General features: G+C 61.2%; 1 protein-coding gene across 1 annotated transcript; it reads right to left on the bottom strand.

The window, feature by feature from the left end:
- Positions 1-78: 78 nt before the first annotated feature.
- Positions 79-21,663, bottom strand: ADISSP (adipose secreted signaling protein). Its single transcript, XM_054065737.1, has 6 exons — positions 21,613-21,663; positions 17,226-17,334; positions 10,855-10,997; positions 8,577-8,715; positions 3,039-3,161; positions 79-513 (listed from the first exon to the last, which is right to left on the bottom strand). Exons 2-6 carry the CDS (start codon positions 17,242-17,244, stop codon positions 413-415), a joined length of 525 nt encoding a protein of 174 aa, XP_053921712.1. The 5' UTR covers positions 17,245-17,334; positions 21,613-21,663; the 3' UTR covers positions 79-412.
- Positions 21,664-23,595: the final 1,932 nt, after the last annotated feature.

The following is a 23,595-nucleotide window of genomic DNA, read 5'->3' as shown; positions in this document are numbered from 1 at the left end:
AGGAAAGGAAAAAAGAAAAGGAGGGAAAGGAAAAAAAGAAAAGGAGGGAAAGCGGGGAGAGAAGGGGAAAAAAGAGGGGAAAAAAAAAGGCAAACGAGGAGGCGAAGGCGCTGGCCGGGCAGTGGCAGTGGCAGTGGCAGTGGCAGCGGTGCGTCCCTGCCTCCCTCCCTCCCGGCCCGGGAATGCCCCCCCCGGGCTGAGGCGCCCCCCGGCGTCCGGGGCAATGGGGGCAGGAGGGTGGGGGCAAAGCAGCAGCCGGGGCAGCCGCCCCCCCGGGACCCCGCCAGCCGCACCCCCTCAGCGGGCGGCGGGCGCTGAGCCGCGGCCCCCCCCGGGGTGGCTTCGGGGTGGTCTCTGGGGTTCGGAGCGGTGGGCAGCGTCCTGGGAACCAGGCGGGGTGGGAACGGAGCTCCTAATCGAAGCCGTGCCAGTCGCTCTGCTCTGAGTCGTACTCCAGTTCGGCGCCGACGCAGCGGACGCCATCCAGGAGCATCGGCGTGCCGTGGTGCCGGTCTGCGGGACGGGAGAGGAGGAGCTGTGGGCAACCACAGCTTCGAGGGGGCCAGGAAGGCTCACAACACCTTTCTGAGAGCCCTTCTGGAGGGTTTAGGTTCATGGGTTCATCCTCCCATCCATGGTTCCCACTCAAGGGATCATCATGGAATTGTTGAGCTTGGAAAAGACCTTTAAGGTCATCGAGTGCAACTGTAAACCTCATCCTGATGACCCCACCAGTGAAACGTGGTCCCAAGGGCCGTGGTCAAAGGGTTCTTGAACCCCTTCATGGATGGGGGCTCCACCGCTACCCTGGGCAGCCTCTGCCAGGACTTCACCACCCTTTCCATAAAGAAATTCTTCCTAATATCCCACCTAATGCTCCCCTGGCACAACTGGAGGTGTTTCCTCCCATCCCTGGTTCCTGGGGAGCAGAGCCGGACACCCGTCTGGCTCCAACCTCCTTTCAGGAGGTCTCCCCTTCTCTTCCCCAGGCTCGACAGCCCCAGGTCCCTCAGCCGCTCCCACAACCCCTGTTCTCCAGACCCTTCCCAGCTCCGTTCCCTTCTCCAGACACATTCCAGCCCCTCCAGGGCTTTCTTGGAGCGAAGGGCCCAAAACTGAGCCCAGGATTAGAGGTGATGCAAGTCACATCAAGTTGTTGTGATTAAAGTGCAGGAGTCACTGAGCCTGATTGAACTCCATCCCATGGGCCCCATCCATGGATCCAGCCTGGCCAGATCCTTCTGCAGATCCTCCCTGCCCTCCATCCATGGATCCAGCCTGGCCAGATCCCTCTGCAGATCCTCCCTGCCCTCCATCCATGGATCCAGCCTGGCCAGATCCCTCTGCAGATCCTCCCTGCCCTCCATCCATGGATCCAGCCTGGCCAGATCCCTCTGGAGATCCTCCCTGTCCTCCATCCATGGATCCAGCCTGGCCAGATCCCTCTGGAGATCCTCCCTGCCCTCCATCCATGGATCCAGCCTGGCCAGATCCCTCTGCAGATCCTCCCTGCCCTCCATCCATGGATCCAGCCTGGCCAGATCCCTCTGCAGATCCTCCATCCATGGATCCAGCCTGGCCAGATCCCTCTGGAGATCCTCCTGCCCTCCATCCATGGATCCAGCCTGGCCAGATCCCTCTGGAGATCCTCCTGCCCTCCATCCATGGATCCAGCCTGGCCAGATCCCTCTGCAGATCCTCCCTGCCCTCCATCCATGGATCCAGCCTGGCCAGATCCCTCTAGAGATCCTCCATCCATGGATCCAGCCTGGCCAGATCCCTCTGGAGATCCTCCTGCCCTCCATCCATGGATCCAGCCTGGCCAGATCCCTCTGCAGATCCTCCATCCATGGATCCAGCCTGGCCAGATCCCTCTGGAGATCCTCCATCCACGGATTCCAGCCTGGCCAGATCCCTCTATAGATCCTCCATCCATGGATCCAGCCTGGCCAGATCCCTCTGGAGATCCTCCATCCACGGATTCCAGCCTGGCCAGATCCCTCTATAGATCCTCCATCCATGGATCCAGCCTGGCCAGATCCCTCTGCAGATCCTCCATCCATGGATCCAGCCTGGCCAGATCCCTCTATAGATCCTCCATCCATGGATCCAGCCTGGCCAGATCCCTCTGGAGATCCTCCATCCACGGATTCCAGCCTGGCCAGATCCCTCTATAGATCCTCCATCCATGGATCCAGCCTGGCCAGATCCCTCTATAGATCCTCCATCCACGGATTCCAGCCTGGCCAGATCCCTCTATAGATCCTCCATCCATGGATCCAGCCTGGCCAGATCCCTCTATAGATCCTCCATCCATGGATCCAGCCTGGCCAGATCCCTCTGCAGATCCTCCATCCATGGATCCAGCCTGGCCAGATCCCTCTATAGATCCTCCATCCATGGATCCAGCCTGGCCAGATCCCTCTATAGATCCTCCATCCACGGATTCCAGCCTGGCCAGATCCCTCTATAGATCCTCCATCCATGGATCCAGCCTGGCCAGATCCCTCTATAGATCCTCCATCCATGGATCCAGCCTGGCCAGATCCCTCTGCAGATCCTCCATCCATGGATCCAGCCTGGCCAGATCCCTCTATAGATCCTCCATCCATGGATCCAGCCTGGCCAGATCCCTCTGCAGATCCTCCAGCCATGGATCCAGCCTGGCCAGATCCCTCTGCAGATCCTCCATCCATGGATCCAGCCTGGCCAGATCCCTCTATAGATCCTCCATCCATGGATCCAGCCTGGCCAGATCCCTCTGCAGATCCTCCATCCATGGATCCAGCCTGGCCAGATCCCTCTGCAGATCCTCCATCCATGGATCCAGCCTGGCCAGATCCCTCTATAGATCCTCCAGCCATGGATCCAGCCTGGCCAGATCCCTCTGCAGATCCTCCATCCATGGATCCAGCCTGGCCAGATCCCTCTATAGATCCTCCATCCATGGATCCAGCCTGCCCAGATCCCTCTATAGATCCTCCATCCATGGATCCAGCCTGCCCAGATCCCTCTGCTGCCCACCAGCAGCCCCTTACCCATGACGCGGGCTTGGACCACAACCTTGAGGCAGGCGCCGTCACCGGTCTCGCTGGCCAGGACCATCTCCTCCTTCAGGACCCCCTCCCTGTGTGCCGTGTACTCACACTTCACGCTGTGACCTGGGGACAGAGACACCCTGGGAGCCGGGCTCCGGCTGCGAGAGCTGCTGCCACCTTTCCCCACCCCATGCCGGTATCCCCTTCTCCATGTGGGCATCCAGAGGCAGCAGACAACCTCGGCCATGGCCCATTTAGTCCCATCGCCACCACCGAGGTGCTGAGCATCACTTGCTGGGCTCCCTCTGCAGTCCGTGCCTCAGTTTCCCCACCCGTGAGGCAGAGCCAAAGATGCTTAAGCACCTACAGCTCCGCAGGGATGCTCTCCCTGCTGTGTCCCACCACGATGTCCCACCAGCCGGGCACATCTGTGCCAAAATTCCCAAGTCTGCCTCCTTGCAGAGCAGAGGGAACGCGGAAACCATCCAGTTCTGGGGCCATCATAGAAACATAGCGTGGTTTGGGTGGGAAGGGACCTCAAAGATCATCCTGTCCCACCCCCTGCCATGGGCAGGGACATCCCACTGGATCAGGGGCTCCAAGAACCATCCAACCTGGCCTGGAACCCCTCCAGGGATGGGGCAGCCACAGCTTCCCTGGGCAACCTGGGCCAGGGCCTCCCCACCCTCATCGTGAAGAAATTCCTCCTTATGTCCAGTCTGGATCTGCCCCTCTCCAGTTTAAAGCCATTCCCCCTCATCCTGCCACTCCAGGCCCTTGGAAAAAGCTCCTTCCCAGCTCTCCCGGAGCCCCTTTCCCTACTGGAAGCTGCTCTAAGGTCTCCTTGGAGCCTTCTCCAGACTGAACAACCCCAACTCTCTCAGCTTCGTATGGGAGGTTCTCCATCCTTCCCATCATCTCCATGGCCTCCTCTGGAGTTGCTCCACCAGCTCCATGTCCTCCCTGTGCTGAGGACTCCAGCGCTGGACCCAGGGCTCCAGGTGGGTCTCCCCGAGCGGAGCAGAGGGGCAGAATCCGGTCCCTCCCTGCTGGCCACGCTGCTCCGGGTGCAGCCCAGGACACGGGGGGGTTCTGGGCTCTGAGCGCACGTTGGGGCTCCTGTGGAGCTCCTCCTCCCCAGCACCCCAAGTCCTTCTCCTCAGCGCTGATCCCAAGCCGTTCTCCACCCATCCTGGATTGAAATCAGGGATTGCTGCCACCCAGGTGTAGGACCTTTCCCTTGTTGAACCTCATGAGGTTCTCCCAGCCCCACTTCTCCATCGTGTCCAGGTTCCTCTGGATGCCATCCCATCCTTCCGGTGTAGTAACTACACCACCCAGCCTGGTGTCACCTGCAAACTTGCTGAGGGACATTGTCTATGTCATTGATGAAGATATTGAACAGCCCCGGTCCCAGTATAGACCCCTGAAGGACACCATTCATCACGGATCTCCATCTGGACTTCGAGCCATTGACCACTACTCTCCGAACGCAACCATCCAACCAGTTTCTTATCCACCGAACCATCCACCCATCAAATCTGTATATCTCAAATTTAGAGAGAAGGATGTTGTGGGGACGGTGCCAAAGGCCATCGGCTCCATCAGCCCCAAGGCTTGGAAGCACTGGAGCGCAGGCAGATGGAGAAGAAACCATCACTGGGCCGGAAGGATCACCCCGTGCCACGTTGTAGCTGGAGGGAGGAGGGAGAAGTGATGGAAAACCTCCTTCCAAGCACTGGGAACCCCATTATCTGCCCCGGGGCTGGATTGTCCCGGTGTCTGTGGTGTCACCACAGCCAGGAGCAAGCGCCACGCTCTGCCCAGGCTTGGAGAAGACCTTTAAGGTCATGGAGTCCAACCGTAAACCCTGCCAACACAGAATCACAGAATCACCAGGTTGGAAAGGACCCATTGGATCATCGAGTCCAACCATTCCCAACACTCCCTAAACCATGGCCCTCAGCACTTCATCCACCCGTTCCTTAAACACCTCCAGGGAAGGCGACTCCCCCCTCCCTGGGCAGCTGTTCCAGTGCCGATGACTCTTACTGTGAAGAATTTTTTTCTGATATCCACCCTGACCCTCCCCTGACGGAGCTTCAGGCCATTCCCCCTTGTCCTGTCCCCTGTCCCTTGGGAGCAGAGCCCAGCTCCCTCCTCTCCACAACCTCCTTTCAGGCAGTTGTAGAGAGCAATAAGGTCTCCCCTCAGCCTCCTCTTCTCCAGGCTGAACACCCCCAGCTCTCTCAGCCGCTCCTCGTCAGACGTTCTCCAGCCCCTCAGCAGCTTCGTTGCTCTTCTCTGGACACCTACAGAGCCTCAACATCCTTCTTGTGGTGAGGGGTCCAGAACTGAACACAGTACTCAAGGTGCGGTCTCACCAGTGCTGAGTACAGAGGGAGAATCCCCTCCCTGTTCCTGCTGGTGACCCCATTTCTGATCCAAGCCAAGATGCCGTTGGCCTTCTTGGCCCCCTGGGCACACTGCTGGCTCATGGTCAGTCGCTGTCAACCATCACCCCCAGGTCCTTCTCCTCCGTGCAGCTCTCCAGCCACTCTTCCCCCAGTCTGTAGCACTGCATAGGGTTGTTGTGCCCCAAGTGCAGGACCCGGCATTTGGCCTCGTTGAACCTCATCCCATTGGTCTCAGCCCAGTGGTCCATCCTGTTCCGATCCCTTTGGAGCCTCCCTACCCTCCAGCAGATCCACACTTCCTCCCAGCTCAGTGTCACCCACAAACTCACTGAGGGTGCACTCAATGCCTTCATCCAGGGCATTGATAGAGACACTGAACAGAGTTGGACCCATGAGCCCTGAGGAACCCCACTTGTGACCGACCTCCAGCTGGAGTTCACTCCATCGACCACCACTCTCGGGGCCATCCAAGCAGTTTCCAACCCCACCACTGAACCAGGGGCTGGGCAGCCCCGGAGGTGCCGGCAGCGCAGGATTTGGCCCCCGCTGGGCAAATCCAACAAACTCCATCCCTGCTGGCAGCCAAGGATTCGGGAAGCAGAGCTTTGCGGGGAACCCAGACTCCCCGAGGAGCTCTCGAGGAGCCACGAGGCACAACTCCTTCGGGTCCCAGCAGAGCTGCTCGGAGTCCCCAAAAGGCTCCTTTTCCGAAGCCTTGGGAGCCCTGGCTCCACGCCCGCTCCGGCTGCGCCAGCCGAGGTGGGAAGCTTCAAACAAACAAAGCTTTAAGTGCTTTGTTGGGTCGAAGCCAGCGGCAGCACGGGAAGAGCCACAACCCAACCCCGCTGCTCCCGGATCCTCGGCTGCCGGCACGGGAGAGGATGGGGATGCGGGAAGGAGCATCCATCGGCTGCACGGGACCAGTCGAGGTGGCCCAAGGCACCTCGCAGCCTGCTGTGTCCTCGGAGCGGAGCCGGTGTTGTCCCCAAGCCGACTGCCACCGAGCCCTGAGTGACGTTCGGCTGTCACAGCCGGAGCCGCAGCGCTCACCGTGTTCCCTTCTCCCAGAGCCGGGATGGAGGGTGAGCCTGGAAGCCTTGGAGCAAAGCCTGTCCTTGGTCTTGTCCCCAACTCCACCTGCCCGTGGGCTCTGCTCCACAACCCTGAGGCTGCTCATCGCTTCCCAGCCCGATCCCAGCCCGTGGGATTGGGATAAAAGAGCTGTTGAGGTCCCGATTCCAAATGAAAAATGATGGAGATGAGGGTCTGCAGGGGAGGGAGGAACCGAGCAGGATGGGGGGGCTGGGAGAGCCGGGAAAGGCAGGAGAAAGGGACTGGGAATGGGATGAGGAACAATGGAAGAAAGGAACTGGGAAGGGGATGAGGAAGGATGGGAGAAAGGGACTGAGAGGATGAGGAAGGATGGGAGAAAGGGACTGGGAGGGTGAGGAAGGATGGGAGAAAGGGACTGGGAGGGTGAGGAAGGATGGGAGAACGGAGCCGGGAAGGGGACAGGGAAGGATGGAGGAAGGGGAGAGGGAGGAGGGAACTGGAAAAGGCACAAGGAGGGATGGGAGAAAAGAACAAGGAACGACAGGAGAACAGAGCTGGGAAGGGGATGGCGAAGGATGGGAGAAGGGAACTGGGAAGGGGATGGTGAAGGATTCGAGAAGGGAACTGGGAAGGGGATGGCGAAGGATGGGAGAAGGGAACTGGGAAGGGGATGGCGAAGGATTCGAGAAGGGAACTGGGAAGGGGATGGCGAAGGATGGGAGAAGGTGACAGCGAAGGGGGCAAGGAAGAATGGGAGAAGGAAACTGGGAAGACTGGGAGAAGGAAACTGGGAATGAGATGAGGAAGGATGGGAGAAGGGAACTGGGAAAGAGATGAGGAAGGACGGGAGAAGGGAACTGGGAAAGAGATGAGGAAGGACGGGAGAAGGGAACTGGGAATGAGATGAGGAAGAAGGGAGAAGGGAACTGGGAATGAGATGAGGAAGAAGGGAGAAGGGATGGAGCGGGGCAGCCAGTGGGACCCCATCCCTGCAATCCGGGGGGAGCTGCAAACTCCCAGCCCCGTCTCGGGCTCGGATGGGGCTGAGCGGGCACAGACCCAAAGCGCAGCCCAGGCAGCGCCTCAGCGCTTACGTGCCGGATCATCGTTCTCCTTCCCTGGCCAAGAGAAGGAGCCAGAAGCCCGGAGCCAGACGGACACACGGCCCCCCCGCGGCTCCAGCGGCTTTTTTAGGCAGAACCTGGGCGCAGGCAAAGAGCGGAGCGAGCGCTAAAAATACCAGCACGGCCGGAGTCGGTTCAGCACGATCCTGGCTTAAAATGCCACAAAAGCCTCTCGCTCCAAACACACTGGTGGGAGCCGGGCATCCCTCGGGAGGCACGATGGGAACACGGATTCTTTCTCCACGGGGTGAAGCTCTCCAGTGCGGCGCTGGGATGCAGCCAAGGCGGTCACCCAAAGGTCACCCTTCGCCTGCAGTGGGACTTGATCCCAATGTCCCAAGGGCTGCCTGGCCAGATCCCTCTGCAGATCCTCCTGCCCTCCATCCATGGATCCAGCCTGGCCAGATCCTTCTGGAGATCCTCCTGCCCTCCATCCATGGATCCAGCCTGGCCAGATCCCTCTGCAGATCCTCCATCCATGGATCCAGCCTGGCCAGATCCCTCTGGAGATCCTCCCTGCCCTCCATCCATGGATCCAGCCTGGCCAGATCCCTCTGCAGATCCTCCTGCCCTCCATCCATGGATCCAGCCTGGCCAGATCCCTCTGCAGATCCTCCCTGCCCTCCAGCCATGGATCCAGCCTGGCCAGATCCCTCTGGAGATCCTCCTGCCCTCCATCCTGGCCAGATCCCTCTGGAGATCCTCCTGCCCTCCAGCCATGGATCCAGCCTGGTGAGATCCCTCTGGAGATCCTCCTGCCCTCCATCCATGGATCCAGCCTGGCCAGATCCCTCTGGAGATCCTCCTGCCCTCTGCCCTCTGCCCAATCCATCTGCTGCCACGCTCCAGGGAAGGACGAAGCTCCGGGTTTGGAAAGCCCTTTGGAGGACACTCGTCCAGGAGCCAGCAGAGCAGCTGCCGTGGGGACGAAGCGAGGACCTTACCTTCGGGCAGGGCGGCGATACCGATGACGCGGAGGTTGGGGTTGGGAAGGGGAACGGCGCAGATGTCCTTCCCCAGCCTCGGCACCGGCGGCAGCAGGAAGGTGATCTCGTACTTGTGGAGGATCTTCAGGAATCCTACCTGGAAGAGGCGGACACAGTGGGGGTCACAGCACGCCTGTGGTGCTCAGGATGTGACTTCTGCGCTACCATCATCCCATCCCACCTTGGGGACCAGGACCCAGCAGGCATCAGGTGCCCAAGAGCCCACAGGAAGGTGGGGGACACCACCCATGGGCGCTGCTTCCTAAATAATTGGGAAACTGTAACAAAAACATCTATTTTGGGTGCGAAACAATCATGAAAAACATCCGGTTCTGGGTGAAGCCTGGCTGGGTCCCTCTGGAGATCCTCCTGCCCTCCAGCCATGGATCCAGCCTGGCCAGATCCCTCTGCAGATCCTCCTGCCCTCCATCCATGGATCCAGCCTGGCCAGATCCCTCTGCAGATCCTCCTGCCCTCCAGCCATGGATCCAGCCTGGCCAGATCCCTCTGCAGATCCTCCTGCCCTCCAGCCATGGATCCAGCCTGGCCAGATCCCTCTGCAGACCGTTCCTGCCCTCCATCCATGGATCCAGCCTGGCCAGATCCCTCTGCAGATCCTCCTGCCCTCCATCCATGGATCCAGCCTGGCCAGATCCCTCTGCAGATCCTCCTGCCCTCCAGCCATGGATCCAGCCTGGCCAGATCCCTCTGCAGATCCTCCTGCCCTCCATCCATGGATCCAGCCTGGCCAGATCCCTCTGGACATCCTCCCTGCCCTCCAGCCATGGATCCAGCCTGGCCAGATCCCTCTGCAGATCCTCCATCCATGGATCCAGCCTGGCCAGATCCCTCTGGAGATCCTCCCTGCCCTCCATCCATGGATCCAGCCTGGCCAGATCCCTCTGGAGATCCTCCCTGCCCTCCATCCATGGATCCAGCCTGGCCAGATCCCTCTGGAGACCCTCCCTGCCCTCCAGCCATGGATCCAGCCTGGCCAGACCCCTCTGGAGATCCTCCAGCCATGGATCCAGCCTGGCCAGATCCCTCTGCAGATCCTCCATCCATGGATCCAGCCTGGCCAGATCCCTCTGCAGATGCTCCATCCATGGATCCAGCCTGGCCAGATCCCTCTGGAGATCCTCCATCCATGGATCCAGCCCGCCCAGATCCCTCTGGAGATCCTCCATCCATGGATCCAGCCTGGCCAGATCCCTCTATAGATCCTCCATCCATGGATCCAGCCTGCCCAGATCCCTCTGTCCACCAGGCTGAGCTGCGTGGTGAGATGCGCTCCCGGCACAGACCCCGCAGCCATTCCCACCCTTCCCTGTGGGCTGGCAGGAGGCAGCTGCCCCCGCTTTCCCGGGAGAGGCACGTGCGGTGCCGGCTGGGAAAAATAATAACAACCGCCCACGGAGTGGGAATTGCTCAGCGATTCGATGCCGTTTTTAGGGCGCTCACCCATCATCCGCCCGGCACAAAGAACTGACTCAGAGCCGCAAGGGAATTGCGGATGGCTCTGCCGCACGCGACACCCCAGCAGCCCCGATGCTCTCCGAAGGGTTTATTCCTTGGGAAAGGGTCTTGGATGGAGAGGTTGGGATGGAGGGGACGGTTTGTGCAGGGTGAAGCAGCCACGATAAAGCGGCTCCAGGCAAGGAGGGGTGAGCTCTGCATCCGAGCCGCTGCCACCTCGCATCCAGACCGCGCTCCGGCACCAAAGCCGGAGCATCCCGCCCTGGAGGAAGGAGCTGCGGACGGGGCAGGTATCGGCAAACCACCGGGATGAAACATGAGGTGATGCTAAAGACACCTCGCTGTCCCCGCTGCCATCCCAGCACCACTTAGGAGCCACCACCGGCCGTGAAGCCACCAGCTCCGCGCTCGTGGGTCCTTCCAGATCCTGATTTCCAGAGGGGCCCTGCATCCCACCCCATGTCTGACCTGACCCAACAGCCCCCCCCAAAACGCCGCCTCCATCGAGCAGCAGCAACACGGGGCCCCCCATAAGCATCCCTGAGCCTCCCCCATCGCCGCAAGAATCGGATGCTAATCCGGAGCAAAGCGTTTGCCTGTGGACCTTTGCCCTCAGCAGCGTCGCAGCTGCCTGCAGGGAAGAAGCCGGGTTCTTGGGATGCTCCCAGCCCCGCCAGACACATTAGCGAGTGCGAAAACACCCCCGTGTTTTTGGGGAGTGCTGGCAGCGGCCCCCTCCGTCTCCTCTGCCAGGTCCCACCTTGACAAGGAAGCTGCCGTCCTTCTCCTGCGTCACCATCACTGCCGAGTCGTGGAGCTTCTCCTCGAAGTGGACGTGGCCGTGGGCTCCCTCGGGAGGGTGGCTGGGGGCGAAGCGCACGGACCCCCCCTTTGCCTTGCTGCCTGCGCGGGGAGGAGAGCACAGAGCCCACGTCACTCCCTGCCCACTCCGGATCCATCCCCAGCTCCGTGGCCCCCGGCTCCACGTCCTTGGATGCATCCCCAGCTCCACGGGTCCAGCTTCCCTGACTCAGATGCGGCTCCAACTCCATGGCCCCAGCTCTTCATCATCGGATCCATTCCCGGCTCCTTGTCCTCAGCTCCACATCCCCAGACCCATCCCCAGATGCATTCCCAGCTCCACACCCTCAGACCCATCCCCATGTCCTTGTTCCCAGCTTCACATCCTCAAAGCCATCCCCAGCTCTGTCTCCCCAGCTCCGTGCCCTCAGACACATCCCCAGCTCCACGTCCTTGGATGCATTCACAGATACATTCCCAGCTCCACATCTGTGGACCTATTCCCAGCTCCTTGTCTCCAGCTCCACAGCCTCAAAGACATCCCCAGCTCCACAGCCCCAGCTCCACATCCTTGGATGCATCCCCAGCTCCGTGGCCCCAGCTCCATATCCTTGGATGCATCCCCAGCTCCGTGGCCCCAGCTCCATATCCTTGGATGCATCCCCAGCTCCATGGCCCCAGCTCCACATCCTTGGATGCATCCCCAGCTCTGTGGCCCCAGCTCCATATCCTTGGATGCATCCCCAGCTCCGTGGCCCCAGCTCCATATCCTTGGATGCATCCCAGCTCCGCAGCCCCAGCTCCACATCCTTGGATGCATCCCCAGCTACATATCCTTGGATGCATCCCCAGCTCCCTGTCCCCAGCTCCACATCCTTGGATGCATCCCCAGCTCCATGGCCCCAGCTCCACATCCTTGGATGCATCCCCAGCTCTGTGGCCCCCAGCTCCACATCCTTGGATGCATCCCCAGCTCCACATCCTTGGATGCATCCCCAGCTCCGTGGCCCCAGCTCTACATCCTTGGATGCATCCCCAGCTCTACATCCTTGGATGGATCCCCAGCTCCGTGGCCCCCAGCTCCACATCCTCGGATGCATCCCCAGCTCTGTGGCCCCCAGCTCCACATCCTTGGATGCATTCGCAGCTCCACGGCCCCAGCTCCACATCCATGGATGCATCCCCAGCTCCATGGCCCTCAGCTCCATATCCTTGGATGCATCCCCAGCTCCGTGGCCCTCAGCTCCACATCCTTGGATGCATCCCCAGCACCATGGCCCCCAGCTCCACGGCCCCCAGCTCCACATCCTTGGATGCATCCCCAGCTCCACGGCCCCAGCTCCACATCCTTGGATGCATCCCCAGCTCCACATCCTCAGATGCATCCCCAGCTCCATGGCCCCAGCTCCACATCCTTGGATGCATCCCCAGCTCCATGGCCCTCAGCTCCATATCCTCAGATGCATCCCCAGCTCCATGGCCCTCAGCTCCACATCCTTGGATGCATCCCCAGCTCCACATCCTTGGATGCATCCCCAGCATCCAAACCAGCACAACCCCTGCACCATCCCTGGAACCCCAAAATCCAACGGTTGCTGTTAACTCCGAAGCATCCAAACCAGCACAACCCCTGCACCATCCCTGGAACCCCAAAATCCAACGGTTGCTGCCAACTCCGAGGCATCCAAACCAGCACAAACCCCTGCACCATCCCTGGAACCCCAAAATCCAATGATTGCTGCCAGCTCCGAGGCATCCAAACCAGCACAACCCCTGCACCATCCCTGGAACCCCAAAATCCAATGGTTGCTGTTAACTCCGAGGCATCCAAACCAGCACAACCCCTGCACCATCCCCGTAACCCCAAAATCCAATGGTTGCTGCCGACTCCGAGGCATCCAAACCAGCACAAACCCTGCACCATCCCTGGAACCCCAAAATCCAATGGTTGATGCTGACTCCGAGGCATCCAAACCAGCACAACCCCTGCACCATCCCCGTAACCCCAAAATCCAATGGTTGCTGCTAACTCCGAGGCATCCAAACCAGCACAACCCCTGCACCTTTGCAACCCCTTCCCTGCGAGCTTCCAGGACAAATCAACCTCTCTTCCCCCTCATCCTCCCCCGTACGCCCCCGAAAATCCCGTCTCCGTCCGCCGCTCGCATCCATCTGGCAGCAGGCGGGAGCAGATTGCCGCCTCCTGAAAGAAAAGGCTCTTTGTGCCTCAGGAGGTTGGAAACGGCGGCGATTTAATAACTCGGCATTGTTCAGCCGGAACAGCGCGGCAGAAATCCCTTCCCCGCACGCAGGGAGCAGAGGAGAGGCTCAGCTGCACAGCCAGCGCCGCGGCTGCACGTGGATAAGGTGGGGAATGACATGGGGCAAATCCACCCACTTGTCCCGTGGATCAGGCAGGATGAGCCCAGGGATGCACGCGGATCCGGTTCAGCAGCCAGAAGCCACGGTGATGGGCACGGTCCCAGCCTGTGGTTGCCACCGGGCATCCCAAAGTCAGGACCAACCTCAGAGAAGCCAAGTCCCAACACCAGCCAGGCAGGAAAAAACCCAATTGTGCCCAGGATGGGGCAATTCCACCCCCTGGATGAGCCCAGGGATCTGTGTGGATCCCACATAACCAGAAGCCACGGTGATGGGCACGGTTCCAGCTTCTGGTTGCCACTGGGCATCCCAATGCCAGGACCAGTCCGGAGGAGCCGAGTCCCAATGCCTGCCAGGCAGAGAGAATCCTAAATGTGCCCAGGACGGGGCAATTCCACCCCCTGCATGAGCCCAGGGATCCATGTGGATCCCACACATCAACCAGAAGCCACGGTGATGGGCACGGTCCCAGCCTGTGGTTGCCACCGGGCATCCCAAAGTCAGGACCAACCTCAGAGAAGCCAAGTCCCAACACCAGCCAGGCAGGAAAAATCCCAATTGTGCCCAGGATGGGGCAAATCCACCCCTTGGATGAGCCCAGGGATCCGTGTGGATCCCACACATCAACCAGAAGCCACAGTGATGGGCACAGTTCCAGCCTGTGGTTGCCACCGGGCATCCCAATGCCAGGACCAGCTCGGAGGAGCCAAGTCCCGATGCCTGCCAGGCAGGGAAAATCCCAAATGTGCCCAGGATGGGGAAAATCCACCCCTTGGATGAGCTCAGGGATCCACGTGGATCCCACACATCAACCAGAAGCCACGGTGATGGGCACGGTCCCAGCCTGTGGTTGCCGCCGGGCATTTCAATGCCAGGACCAGCTCGGAGGAGCCAAGTCCCAACACCATCCAGACAAGGAGAATCCCAAATGTGCCCAGGATGGGGCAATTCCACCCCCTGCATGAGCCCAGGGATCCATGTGGATCCCACACATCAACCAGAAGCCACGGTGATGGGCACGGTTCCAGCCTGTGGTTGCCACCGGGCATCCCAATGCCAGGACCAGTCCGGAGGAGCCAAGTCCCGATGCCTGCCAGGCAGGGAGAATCCCAAATGTGCCCAGGACGGGGAAAATCCACCCCTTGGATGAGCTCAGGGATCCGTGTGGATCCCACACATCAACCAGAAGCCACGGTGATGGGCACGGTCCCAGTCTGTGGTTGCCACCGGGCATCCCAATGCCAGCACCAACCTCAGAGAAGCCAAGTCCCAACACCTGCCAGGCAGGGAAAAAACCAATTGTGCCCAGGATGGGGCAATTCCACCCCCTGCATGAGCCCAGGGATCCGCGTGGATCCCACACATCAACCAGAAGCCACGGTGATGGGCACAGTCCCAGTCTGTGGTTGCCACTCGGCATCCCAATGCCAGGACCAGCTCAGAGGAGCCAAGTCCCGATGCCTGCCAGACAGGGAGAATCCCAAATGTGCATAGGACGGGGCAAATCCACCCCTTGGATGAGCCCAGGGATCCGTGTGGATCCCACACATCAACCAGAAGCCACGGTGATGGGCACAGTCCCAGCCTGTGGTTGCCACCGGGCATCCCAACGCCAGGACCAGTCCGGAGGAGCCGAGTCCCGATGCCTGCCAGGCAGGGAGAATCCCAAATGTGCCCAGGATGGGGCAATTCCACCCCCTGGATGAGCCCAGGGATCTGTGTGGATCCCACACATCAACCAGAAGCCACGGTGATGGGCACAGTTCCAGTCTGTGGTTGCCACCGGGCATCCCAATGCCAGGACCAGCTCGGAGGAGCCAAGTCCCGATGCCTGCCAGGCAGGGAGAATCCCAAATGTGCCCAGGACGGGGAAAATCCACCCCTTGGATGAGCTCAGGGATCCGTGTGGATCCCACACATCAACCAGAAGCCACGGTGATGGGCACAGTCCCAGCCTGTGGTTGCCACCGGGCATCCCAATGCCAGGACCAGTCCGGAGGAGCCGAGTCCCGATGCCTGCCAGGCAGGGAGAATCCCAACTATGCGCCTTCGTCACACAGTGCTGGGAGGCAGCGCAGCGGATGCCGGGCACAGAGCCCAGGGACGCGCGGCTCCCGGTGGCAGCGGGCATCCACTCAGCTATTCCCCGGCACGGCGTGCCCGAAAACCCTCTGGAGAGAGGGATGGAAGGCGAAGATGGCAGCCGGTGACAGTGGCACCTCCGGAGCCGTGGGCAGGGGCATCCATCCAGGCTGGATGTGCCGGAATCAACCAGCACGGAAACCTCATTAGGAGTGAAAATCACCCGGAGCAGCTGTATTTCATCTCGAGTCACAGCGGGAGCATCGCTGGGATCGGCTGGATCCCACGCAGCCGGAACACCTGCAGCCAGCCTGGTGCTGCACTCCCCGGGCAGCCGGAGCGGGAGGAGCGAGGGTCCAAACCAAGGATGCTCAAGCTCCAGGATCCCGGGAAGGGGAAACAAGGGGGTTCAGGGCTCTCCTAGGGTGCTGCTCCCCCGAAATCCTGACATCCTTTGGCGTCGCCACCCTCATCCCATCAGGGATGGAGCTATCCCACAGCCCCGGCAGCGGGGAAGGAGCCGTGGAAGCCGGAGCAAAGAAGATAAACTCACGCCCAGAAGCTGCACAAAGAGCCTCTCCGGTCTTTGTCTCGGCACAGCGGAGAGCCCGGCGCTGCCCATGCGGCTTTTTGGGGTCCAAAACCCCCAAATCCCTAAGCCCGGTACTGCCAGAGCCTTTCGGGGAGGCAGCTGGGATCCATGAGAGGCTGGAAGCATCCCAGGAGCACCCCAGGAGCACCCACGGCAGCCTGGACTGGGGGTGCTGGGAGCTGCGTCGGAGCGGGGACCGTGGCGGAGCTGTGCCGGCAGCACCAAACCGGGACCCCCAGGAAGGATGCAGAGCTCCGAGAAGGGATGCAGGCAGGGGAACCCCGGGAAAGATGCGGATAGGGCACCCCAGGAAGGATGAGGGCCCTTGGGAAGGATGCGAGCAGGGGAGCCCCAGGAAGGGATGGGGACCCTCGGGAAGGATGAGGACCCCCCCAGGAAAGGGATGAAGGCAGTAGACCCCCAGAAAGGATGTGGACCCCCGGGAAGGGTTGCAGACCCCCCAGGAAAGGGATGAAGGCAGCGGACCCCCAGAAAGGATGTGGACCCCCAGGAAGGGATGCAGACCCCCAGGAAAGGGATGCAGACAGGGGACCCCCAGAAAGGATGTGGACCCCTGGGAAGGGTTGCAGACCCCCCAGGAAAGGGATGAAGGCAGCGGACCCCCAGAAAGGATGTGGACCCCCGGGAAGGGATGCAGACGCCCCAGGAAAGGGATGAAGGTAGTGGACCCCCCAGGAAGGGATGCGGACAGGGGACCCCCAGGAAAGGGATGCCTACAGGGGACCCCACAGGAAAGGGATGCCTACAGGGGACCCCCAGGAAGGCATACAGACCCCTAGGAAAGGGATGAAGACAGGAGACCCCCTGGGAAGGGATGAAGGCAGGAGACTCCCCCAGGAAGGCTGCGGACCCCCCAGGAAAGGGATGAAGGCAGGAGACCCCCCCCAGGAAGGATGCAGACTGCCAAGAAAGGGACGATGGCAGGGGACCCCTCAGGAAGGGATGCAGACCCCCGGGAAGGGACGCGGACACCCCAAGGAGGGATGCAGGCAGGGGACCCCCCAGGAAGGGATGAAGGCAGGGGACCCCCCAGGAAAGGGATGAAGACAGGGGACCCCCCAGGAAGCATGCGGACCCCCAGGAAAGGGATTCGGGCAGGGGACCACCAAGAGAGATGCAGTACTTCAGGTAGGATGTGGGCAGAAGACCCCCAGGAAGGGATGTGGACCCCCGGGAAGGGATGTAGACCCCCGGGAAGGGATGCAGACCCCCGGGAAGGGATGAAGGCAAGAGCAGGCAGGCCGGGGACTCACCCTTGCCAGCCGTATCCATGTGTCCCCCCCAGCCGTTGTCCTTGCGGAACTTCAAAGGCGCGGGCAGGAGGCCATCCTGCGGGCTCAGCACCGCTGCCGAGCGCCGGAGCTGCGGAGGGAACGAGCAGGGGTAGGGAAAACCAAGGAAGGCAACTGGGAGCCAGGGCCGGCGGCGGAGGTAACAGCACGGCTGCGACTCCGATTCCGGCACTGCTCTGGCACAGGGAGGAGCCTGCCTGCGGCTCAGCGCCGGCGGGCATCGCGCCAGGCTCCGTGCCCAGTGCCGAGACCAGCAGCCCCTCTGCCCGCTCCATCACGAACCCGTGGCGTGACCCCGGGAAAAAGGAGGATCCGCATCCCAGCACTGCAGCCATGGAACAACCATCCCATCGCCCAGCTGCCAGCGCCGAGCAGAGGGCATCCTGTGCCTCAGTTTCCCCATTTCCCCCTACGAAGGCTCTGGCCAAGCCCTGAGCTGCAGATCCAGACATCCCCCCCCCCCAAACCCCTTTCCATGGCCCTGCCAGCACGATTCCCATGGGAAGAGCTGTTCTCTCCAGCCTGTCAGGATAATGAGGGGGGGCCTCAGCAGCACCCCCAGCCCCAGGGTGGGAGGCAGGGCTCATCCCACCCCTCCATCCCTGGGGATTTGGGATCTGACACCCCAAGAACAACCTCCATGGAAGCTGAGGCTCAAATCTCCCATCCCGGGGGGGCTTAAACAGTCCCATCAGGACGACGTGGACCCAAACATGGGGTGGTCCCACCACCGGGCACCCAAAGAACGCCACATCCCAGACCCAAAACAGCCCCGTCAAGAGGACACAGAGCCCAAACATGGGGTGGTCCCACCACCAGGCACCCAAGGAACCCAGCAAGCCAGACGGGTGCCCAAAACAGTCCCGTTGGGAGGATGTGGAACCCAAACATGGGGTGGTCCCACCACCGGGCACCCAGTCTGACCACCACTACCTGGTCCCATCACCCACACCCAATCCCACCACTGGGCACCCAAAGAACACCACATCCCAGACCCAAAACAGCCCCATCAAGAGGACACAGAGCCCAAACATGGGGTGGTCCCACCACCGGGCACCCAAGGAACCCAACATCCCAGACAGGTGCCCAAAACACCCCCATCAGCATCCCAGGCTGCTGAGCAGCCGGAATTCCATGGAAAAAAAGCAGCCACAGCATCAGCTTTAGGGTGAAAGAAGATCAAAAAGCAGAGTTGGAGGGTGGGGATGATCCAGCCTGGAAAAGTGCTGGAAGTGTGGGATTTGGGGGTGCCTGAAAGATAGGGGGACACAAACGTGTCCAGGGGAGACCCCAGCAAGGGGTTGGGGACCCTCGAATGGAGCCAACACGGGGCTCTGGGCGTCCTTGGTGCCCCACGGACCCCACTGGGCCCCCCCAGGGCGCCCCAAGTCCAGGGTGAGGGGCTGCAAGGAGATGAGGATGGCGCTGCCGAACGGCGCCTGTGCCGGGTGGCCCCAATCTGCCTCCGGCATCACCCGCGGGGCACCGCGATGCTTGGGGGTGGGGAACCCCCCCGCCCTGCTCCGAGGTTCCAATCCAGGCCAGCTCAGCACCAGGGATGCGGGGATGAGCTCCCGGGGTCCACGCTAAGGAATGGGATAACAGCTGGAGCAGGAGAGCATCCTGCCCCAGGCCACCGGGAATGGGAGAGCATCCTGCCCCAGGCCACCGGGAACGGGAGAGCATCCTGCCCCGGGCTACCGGGAACGGGAGAGCATCCTGCCCCAGGCCACCGGGAACGGGAGAGCATCCTGCCCCAGGACACCGGGAATGGGAGAGCATCCTGCCCCAGGACACCGGGAATGGGAGAGCACCCTGCCCCAGGCCACCGGGAACGGGAAAGCACCCTGCCCCGGGCCACCGGGAACGGGAAAGCATCCTGCCCCGGGCCACCGGGAACGGGAAAGCATCCTGCCCCGGGCCACCGGGAACGGGAGAGCATCCTGCCCCGGGCCACCGGGAACGGGAAAGCACCCTGCCCCGGGCCACCGGGAACGGGAAAGCATCCTGCCCCGGGCCACCGGGAACGGGAAAGCATCCTGCCCCGGGCCACCGGGAACGGGAGAGCATCCTGCCCCGGGCCACCGGGAACGGGAGAGCATCCTGCCCCGGGCCACCGGGACCGGGAGAGCATCCTGCCCCGGGCCACCGGGAATGGGAGAGCATCCTGCCCCGGGCCACCGGGACCGGGAGAGCATCCTGCCCCGGGCCACCGGGACCGGGAGAGCATCCTGCCCCGGGCCACCGGGACCGGGAGAGCATCCTGCCCCGGGCCACCGGGACCGGGAGAGCATCCTGCCCCGGGCCACCGGGACCGGGAGAGCATCCTGCCCCGGGCCACTGGGACCGGGAATGGGAGAGCATCCTGCCCCAGGCCACCGGGAACGGGACCAGGAGAGCATCCTGCCTCCCGCCACCGGGAATAAGAACAGGACCGGGAACCAGGACCAGGACTGGGAACCGAGACCTGGCACCTGGGACAAGCACTGGGAACCAGCACCCAGGACCCAGCACCCAAGACAAGGATCAGGACCGGGAACCAGCACCCAGGACAAGGATTGGGACCGGGAACTGGGACAAGGACCAGAACCAGGACTGGGGCTGAGCAAGTATCCAGCCTATCCCAATGGGAACAGGACTCTGGAACCAGGACAAGGACCAGGACGGAGACCTGGGAACTGCAACCCGGGGACAAGGACCAGAAACCGGGGACAAGGAACCAGGAAGCAGGGACAAGGAAGCCGGGAACCGGGGACAAGGAACCAGGAAGCAGGGACAAGGAAGCCGGGAACCGGGAACAAGCGACCAGGGACAAGGACAAAGACCTGGGGACAAGGAACCAGGAAAAGGAACTGAAACTGGGACACAGATCAGGAATGTGACCGAGATCCAGGAACCGGGGACAAGGACCAGGATGGAGACCTGGGAACCAGGGACAAGGACCAGGATGGAGACCTGGGAACTGGGAACCAGGGACAAGGACCAGGATGGAGACCTGGGAACCAGAGACAAGGACCAGGATGGAGACCTGGGAACTGGGAACCAGGGACAAGGACCAGGATAGAGACCTGGGAACCAGGGACAAGGACCAGGATGGAGACCTGGGAACTGGGAACCAGGGACAAGGACCAGGATGGAGACCTGGGAACTGGGAACCAGGGACAAGGACCAGGATGGAGACCTGGGAACCAGGGACAAGGACCAGGATGGAGACCTGGGAACCAGGGACAAGGACCAGAAAACAGAGACAAGGAACCAAGAACAAGGACAGGGACAAGGAACCGGCCACAAGGATCCAGGGACCAGGACCGGGACCCTGGGACAAGGAACCAGGACTAGGAATTGGGGACAAGGAACCCAGGACAAGGAACCAGGACCCAGGGACAAGGACCAGGACCCAGGGACAAGGAACCAGAACCGGGACCAGGACCAAGACAAGGACTGGGACAAGGACCCAGGGACAAGGAAAAGGACTGAGACCGAGACCCGGGGATGAGGTCTAAGGCTGGGAACCAAGACAAGGAACTGAGAACCGGGGACAAGGAACCAGAAACTGGGGACAAGGAACCGGGACAAAGACCAGGAACCGAGAGAAGGACCGGGACAAGGAACTGGGAACCCGGGACAAGGAACTGGGAACCCGGGACAAGGAACTGGACTGAGACCAAGACCCGGTAATAAGGATCGGGATCGGGAATGGGAACAAGGAACCGGGACGGGGGATGGAGACCCAGAAAGCGGGACCCGGGGATAAGGAACCGGGCACAAGGAACCGAAACTGGGAACCCAGGGAGAAGGAACTGGGGTAAGGACTGGAACCCGGGGATGAGGAACCGAGAGCCGGGAGTGGGGACAAGGACCGAGCCAAGGAACCGGGGGCTGGGGACCGGGACCCAGGGACGAGGAACCGGGAACCGAGACAAGGACCCGGGACTGAGACCGAGCCTCAGGGACCAGGAACCGAGACAAGGACCGGGAACAGGGACAAGGAACCGGGGACCGAGAGCCGGGAACCGGGGATAAGGAACCGAAACGGGGAATCCGGGGAGAAGGAACCGGGATAAGGACCGGGATCGAGGGGCAAGGAGCTGAGAGCCGGGACTGAGAACCGGGACAAGGAACCGGGACTGGGGACAAGGACCGAGGCAGGGAACAGGGAACCGGGGATAAGGAATCGAAACTGGGAACCGGGGGCGAGGAACAGAGATAAAGACCGGGATTGGGGATGAAGAGCCGAGAACCGGGACCGGGGACAAGGACCAGGGAGCGGGAACGCAACTGGGACAGGGACCGCCGGGACCCGCCGCAGCCCCGGACCCTCCCGCTCCTTCCCCGACCCCTCACTCACCGCGGCCGCCGCGTACCCGGTCCCGCCGCGCGCCCCGCTCGCCGCTTCCCCCCGAGGCCACGCCCCCGCGCTCTCATTGGCCCGCGCGCCACGAGGCCACGCCCTCCAGCTCTCCCATTGGCCCGCGCTCTCCCCAGGCCTTTCCTCCGCGTCACGCCCATTGGCTGAGGCTCGGGGGGCGGGGCTGGGGCGGGGGCGGGGCAAATGCTGCGGCAGCCAATCAGAGGCGTGGCTAAGGCCGGGGCAGCCAATGGGGGCGTGGCTAAGGCCCGGGGCAGCCAGTGGGGCAGCCAATAGGGGCGTGGCCAAAGACGGGGGTGCGATGGGGGCGTGGCCAAAGGCTGGGGGTGTCGGTGGGGGCGGGGGAGGGTATCAGGCGGGCGGCATCCCAGGGCAACGTGGTTTCCGTGGCAACCTGTCATCGGTCTGGAGCCTCGGCTGGAGCTCAGGGATGGGGGGGAGGGGATTTGGGGGTAACCCCCTCATTTTTAGGTTGTTTACAAATAAAAGAGAAGAGCAGAACCCATGGCACCCCAGCCATGCCGCTCGATCCATCCCAACCCATCCCATTCCACCCTAGGCATCTCATTCCCTCCCATCCTATTCATCCCAACCCATCCATTCCATCCCAACCATCCTATTCATTCCCTTCCATGCCACCCCATCCATTCCATCCATCTCACCCCACTCATCGAATCCCACCCATCCAATCCCACTTCCTCCATCCCACCCCAACCCATCCCATTCCTTCCCATCCTATGTATCTCATTCCTTCCCAATCATCCCATACCAGACCATTCTGTCCATCCCTTCCCATCCCATCCTACTCCACCTCATTCCATACCACTCCAACCATTCCATCCTATTTTACCTCACCCCATCCATCCAATCCCGTCCATCCAATCCCACTTCATCCCACCTATCCCATCCCAACCCATCCCATTCTTTCCCATCTTATGCATCTCATTCCCTCCCATCCTATCCATCCCATTCCATCCATCCCATCCCATTCCATCCATCCCATCTCACTCCACTCCACCCCATCCTACCCCAAGCATCCCATCCTATTCCATTCTACACCATCCATCCAATCCCATCCATCCAATCCCACTTCATCCAATCCCACTTCATCCCATCCCATTCCCTCCCATCCCATCCATTCCATCCCAACCATACCATTCCATCCATTCCATTCCATCCCACCCTGTCCATCCAATCTCACTTCATCCCATTCCATCCATCCCACCCCAACAATACCATTCCACCCATCCCATTCCATCCCACCCTGTCCATCCAATCTCACTTCATCCCATTCCATCCATCCCACCCCAACAATACCATTCCATCCATCCCATTCCATCCCACCCTGTCCATCCTATCTCTCTTCATCCCATTCCATCCATCCCACCCCAACAATACCATTCCATCCATCCCATTCCATCCCACCCTGTCCATCCTATCTCTCTTCATCCCATTCCATCCATCCCACCCCAACAATACCATTCCATCCATCCCATTCCATCCCACCCTGTCCATCCAATCTCACTTCATCCCATTCCATCCATCCCACCCCAACAATACCATTCCATCCCACCCTGTCCATCCGATCTCACTTCATCCCATTCCATCCATCCCACCCCAACAATACCATTCCATCCATCCCATTCCATCCCACCCTGTCCATCCTATCTCTCTTCATCCCATTCCATCCATCCCACCCCAACAATACCATTCCATCCATCCCATTCCATCCCACCCTGTCCACCCGATCTCACTTCATCCCATTCCATCCATCCCACCCCAACAATACCATTCCATCCATCCCATTCCATCCCACCCTGTCCATCCTATCTCACTTCATCCCATTCCATCCATCCCACCCTATCCCATCCCTTCCCATCTTGCGCATCTCATTCCCTCCCATCCTATCCATCCTATCCCACCCCAACCCAGTCTCCGGCTGTCCCCATCCAACCCTACGCA

Source organism: Cuculus canorus, chromosome 4 (assembly GCF_017976375.1).
Source record: "Cuculus canorus isolate bCucCan1 chromosome 4, bCucCan1.pri, whole genome shotgun sequence".
NCBI classification, from domain to species: Eukaryota; Metazoa; Chordata; class Aves; order Cuculiformes; family Cuculidae; genus Cuculus; species Cuculus canorus.
Note: the sequence above shows the minus strand (reverse complement) of the source record. Positions and strands in the feature narration are given on the sequence as shown.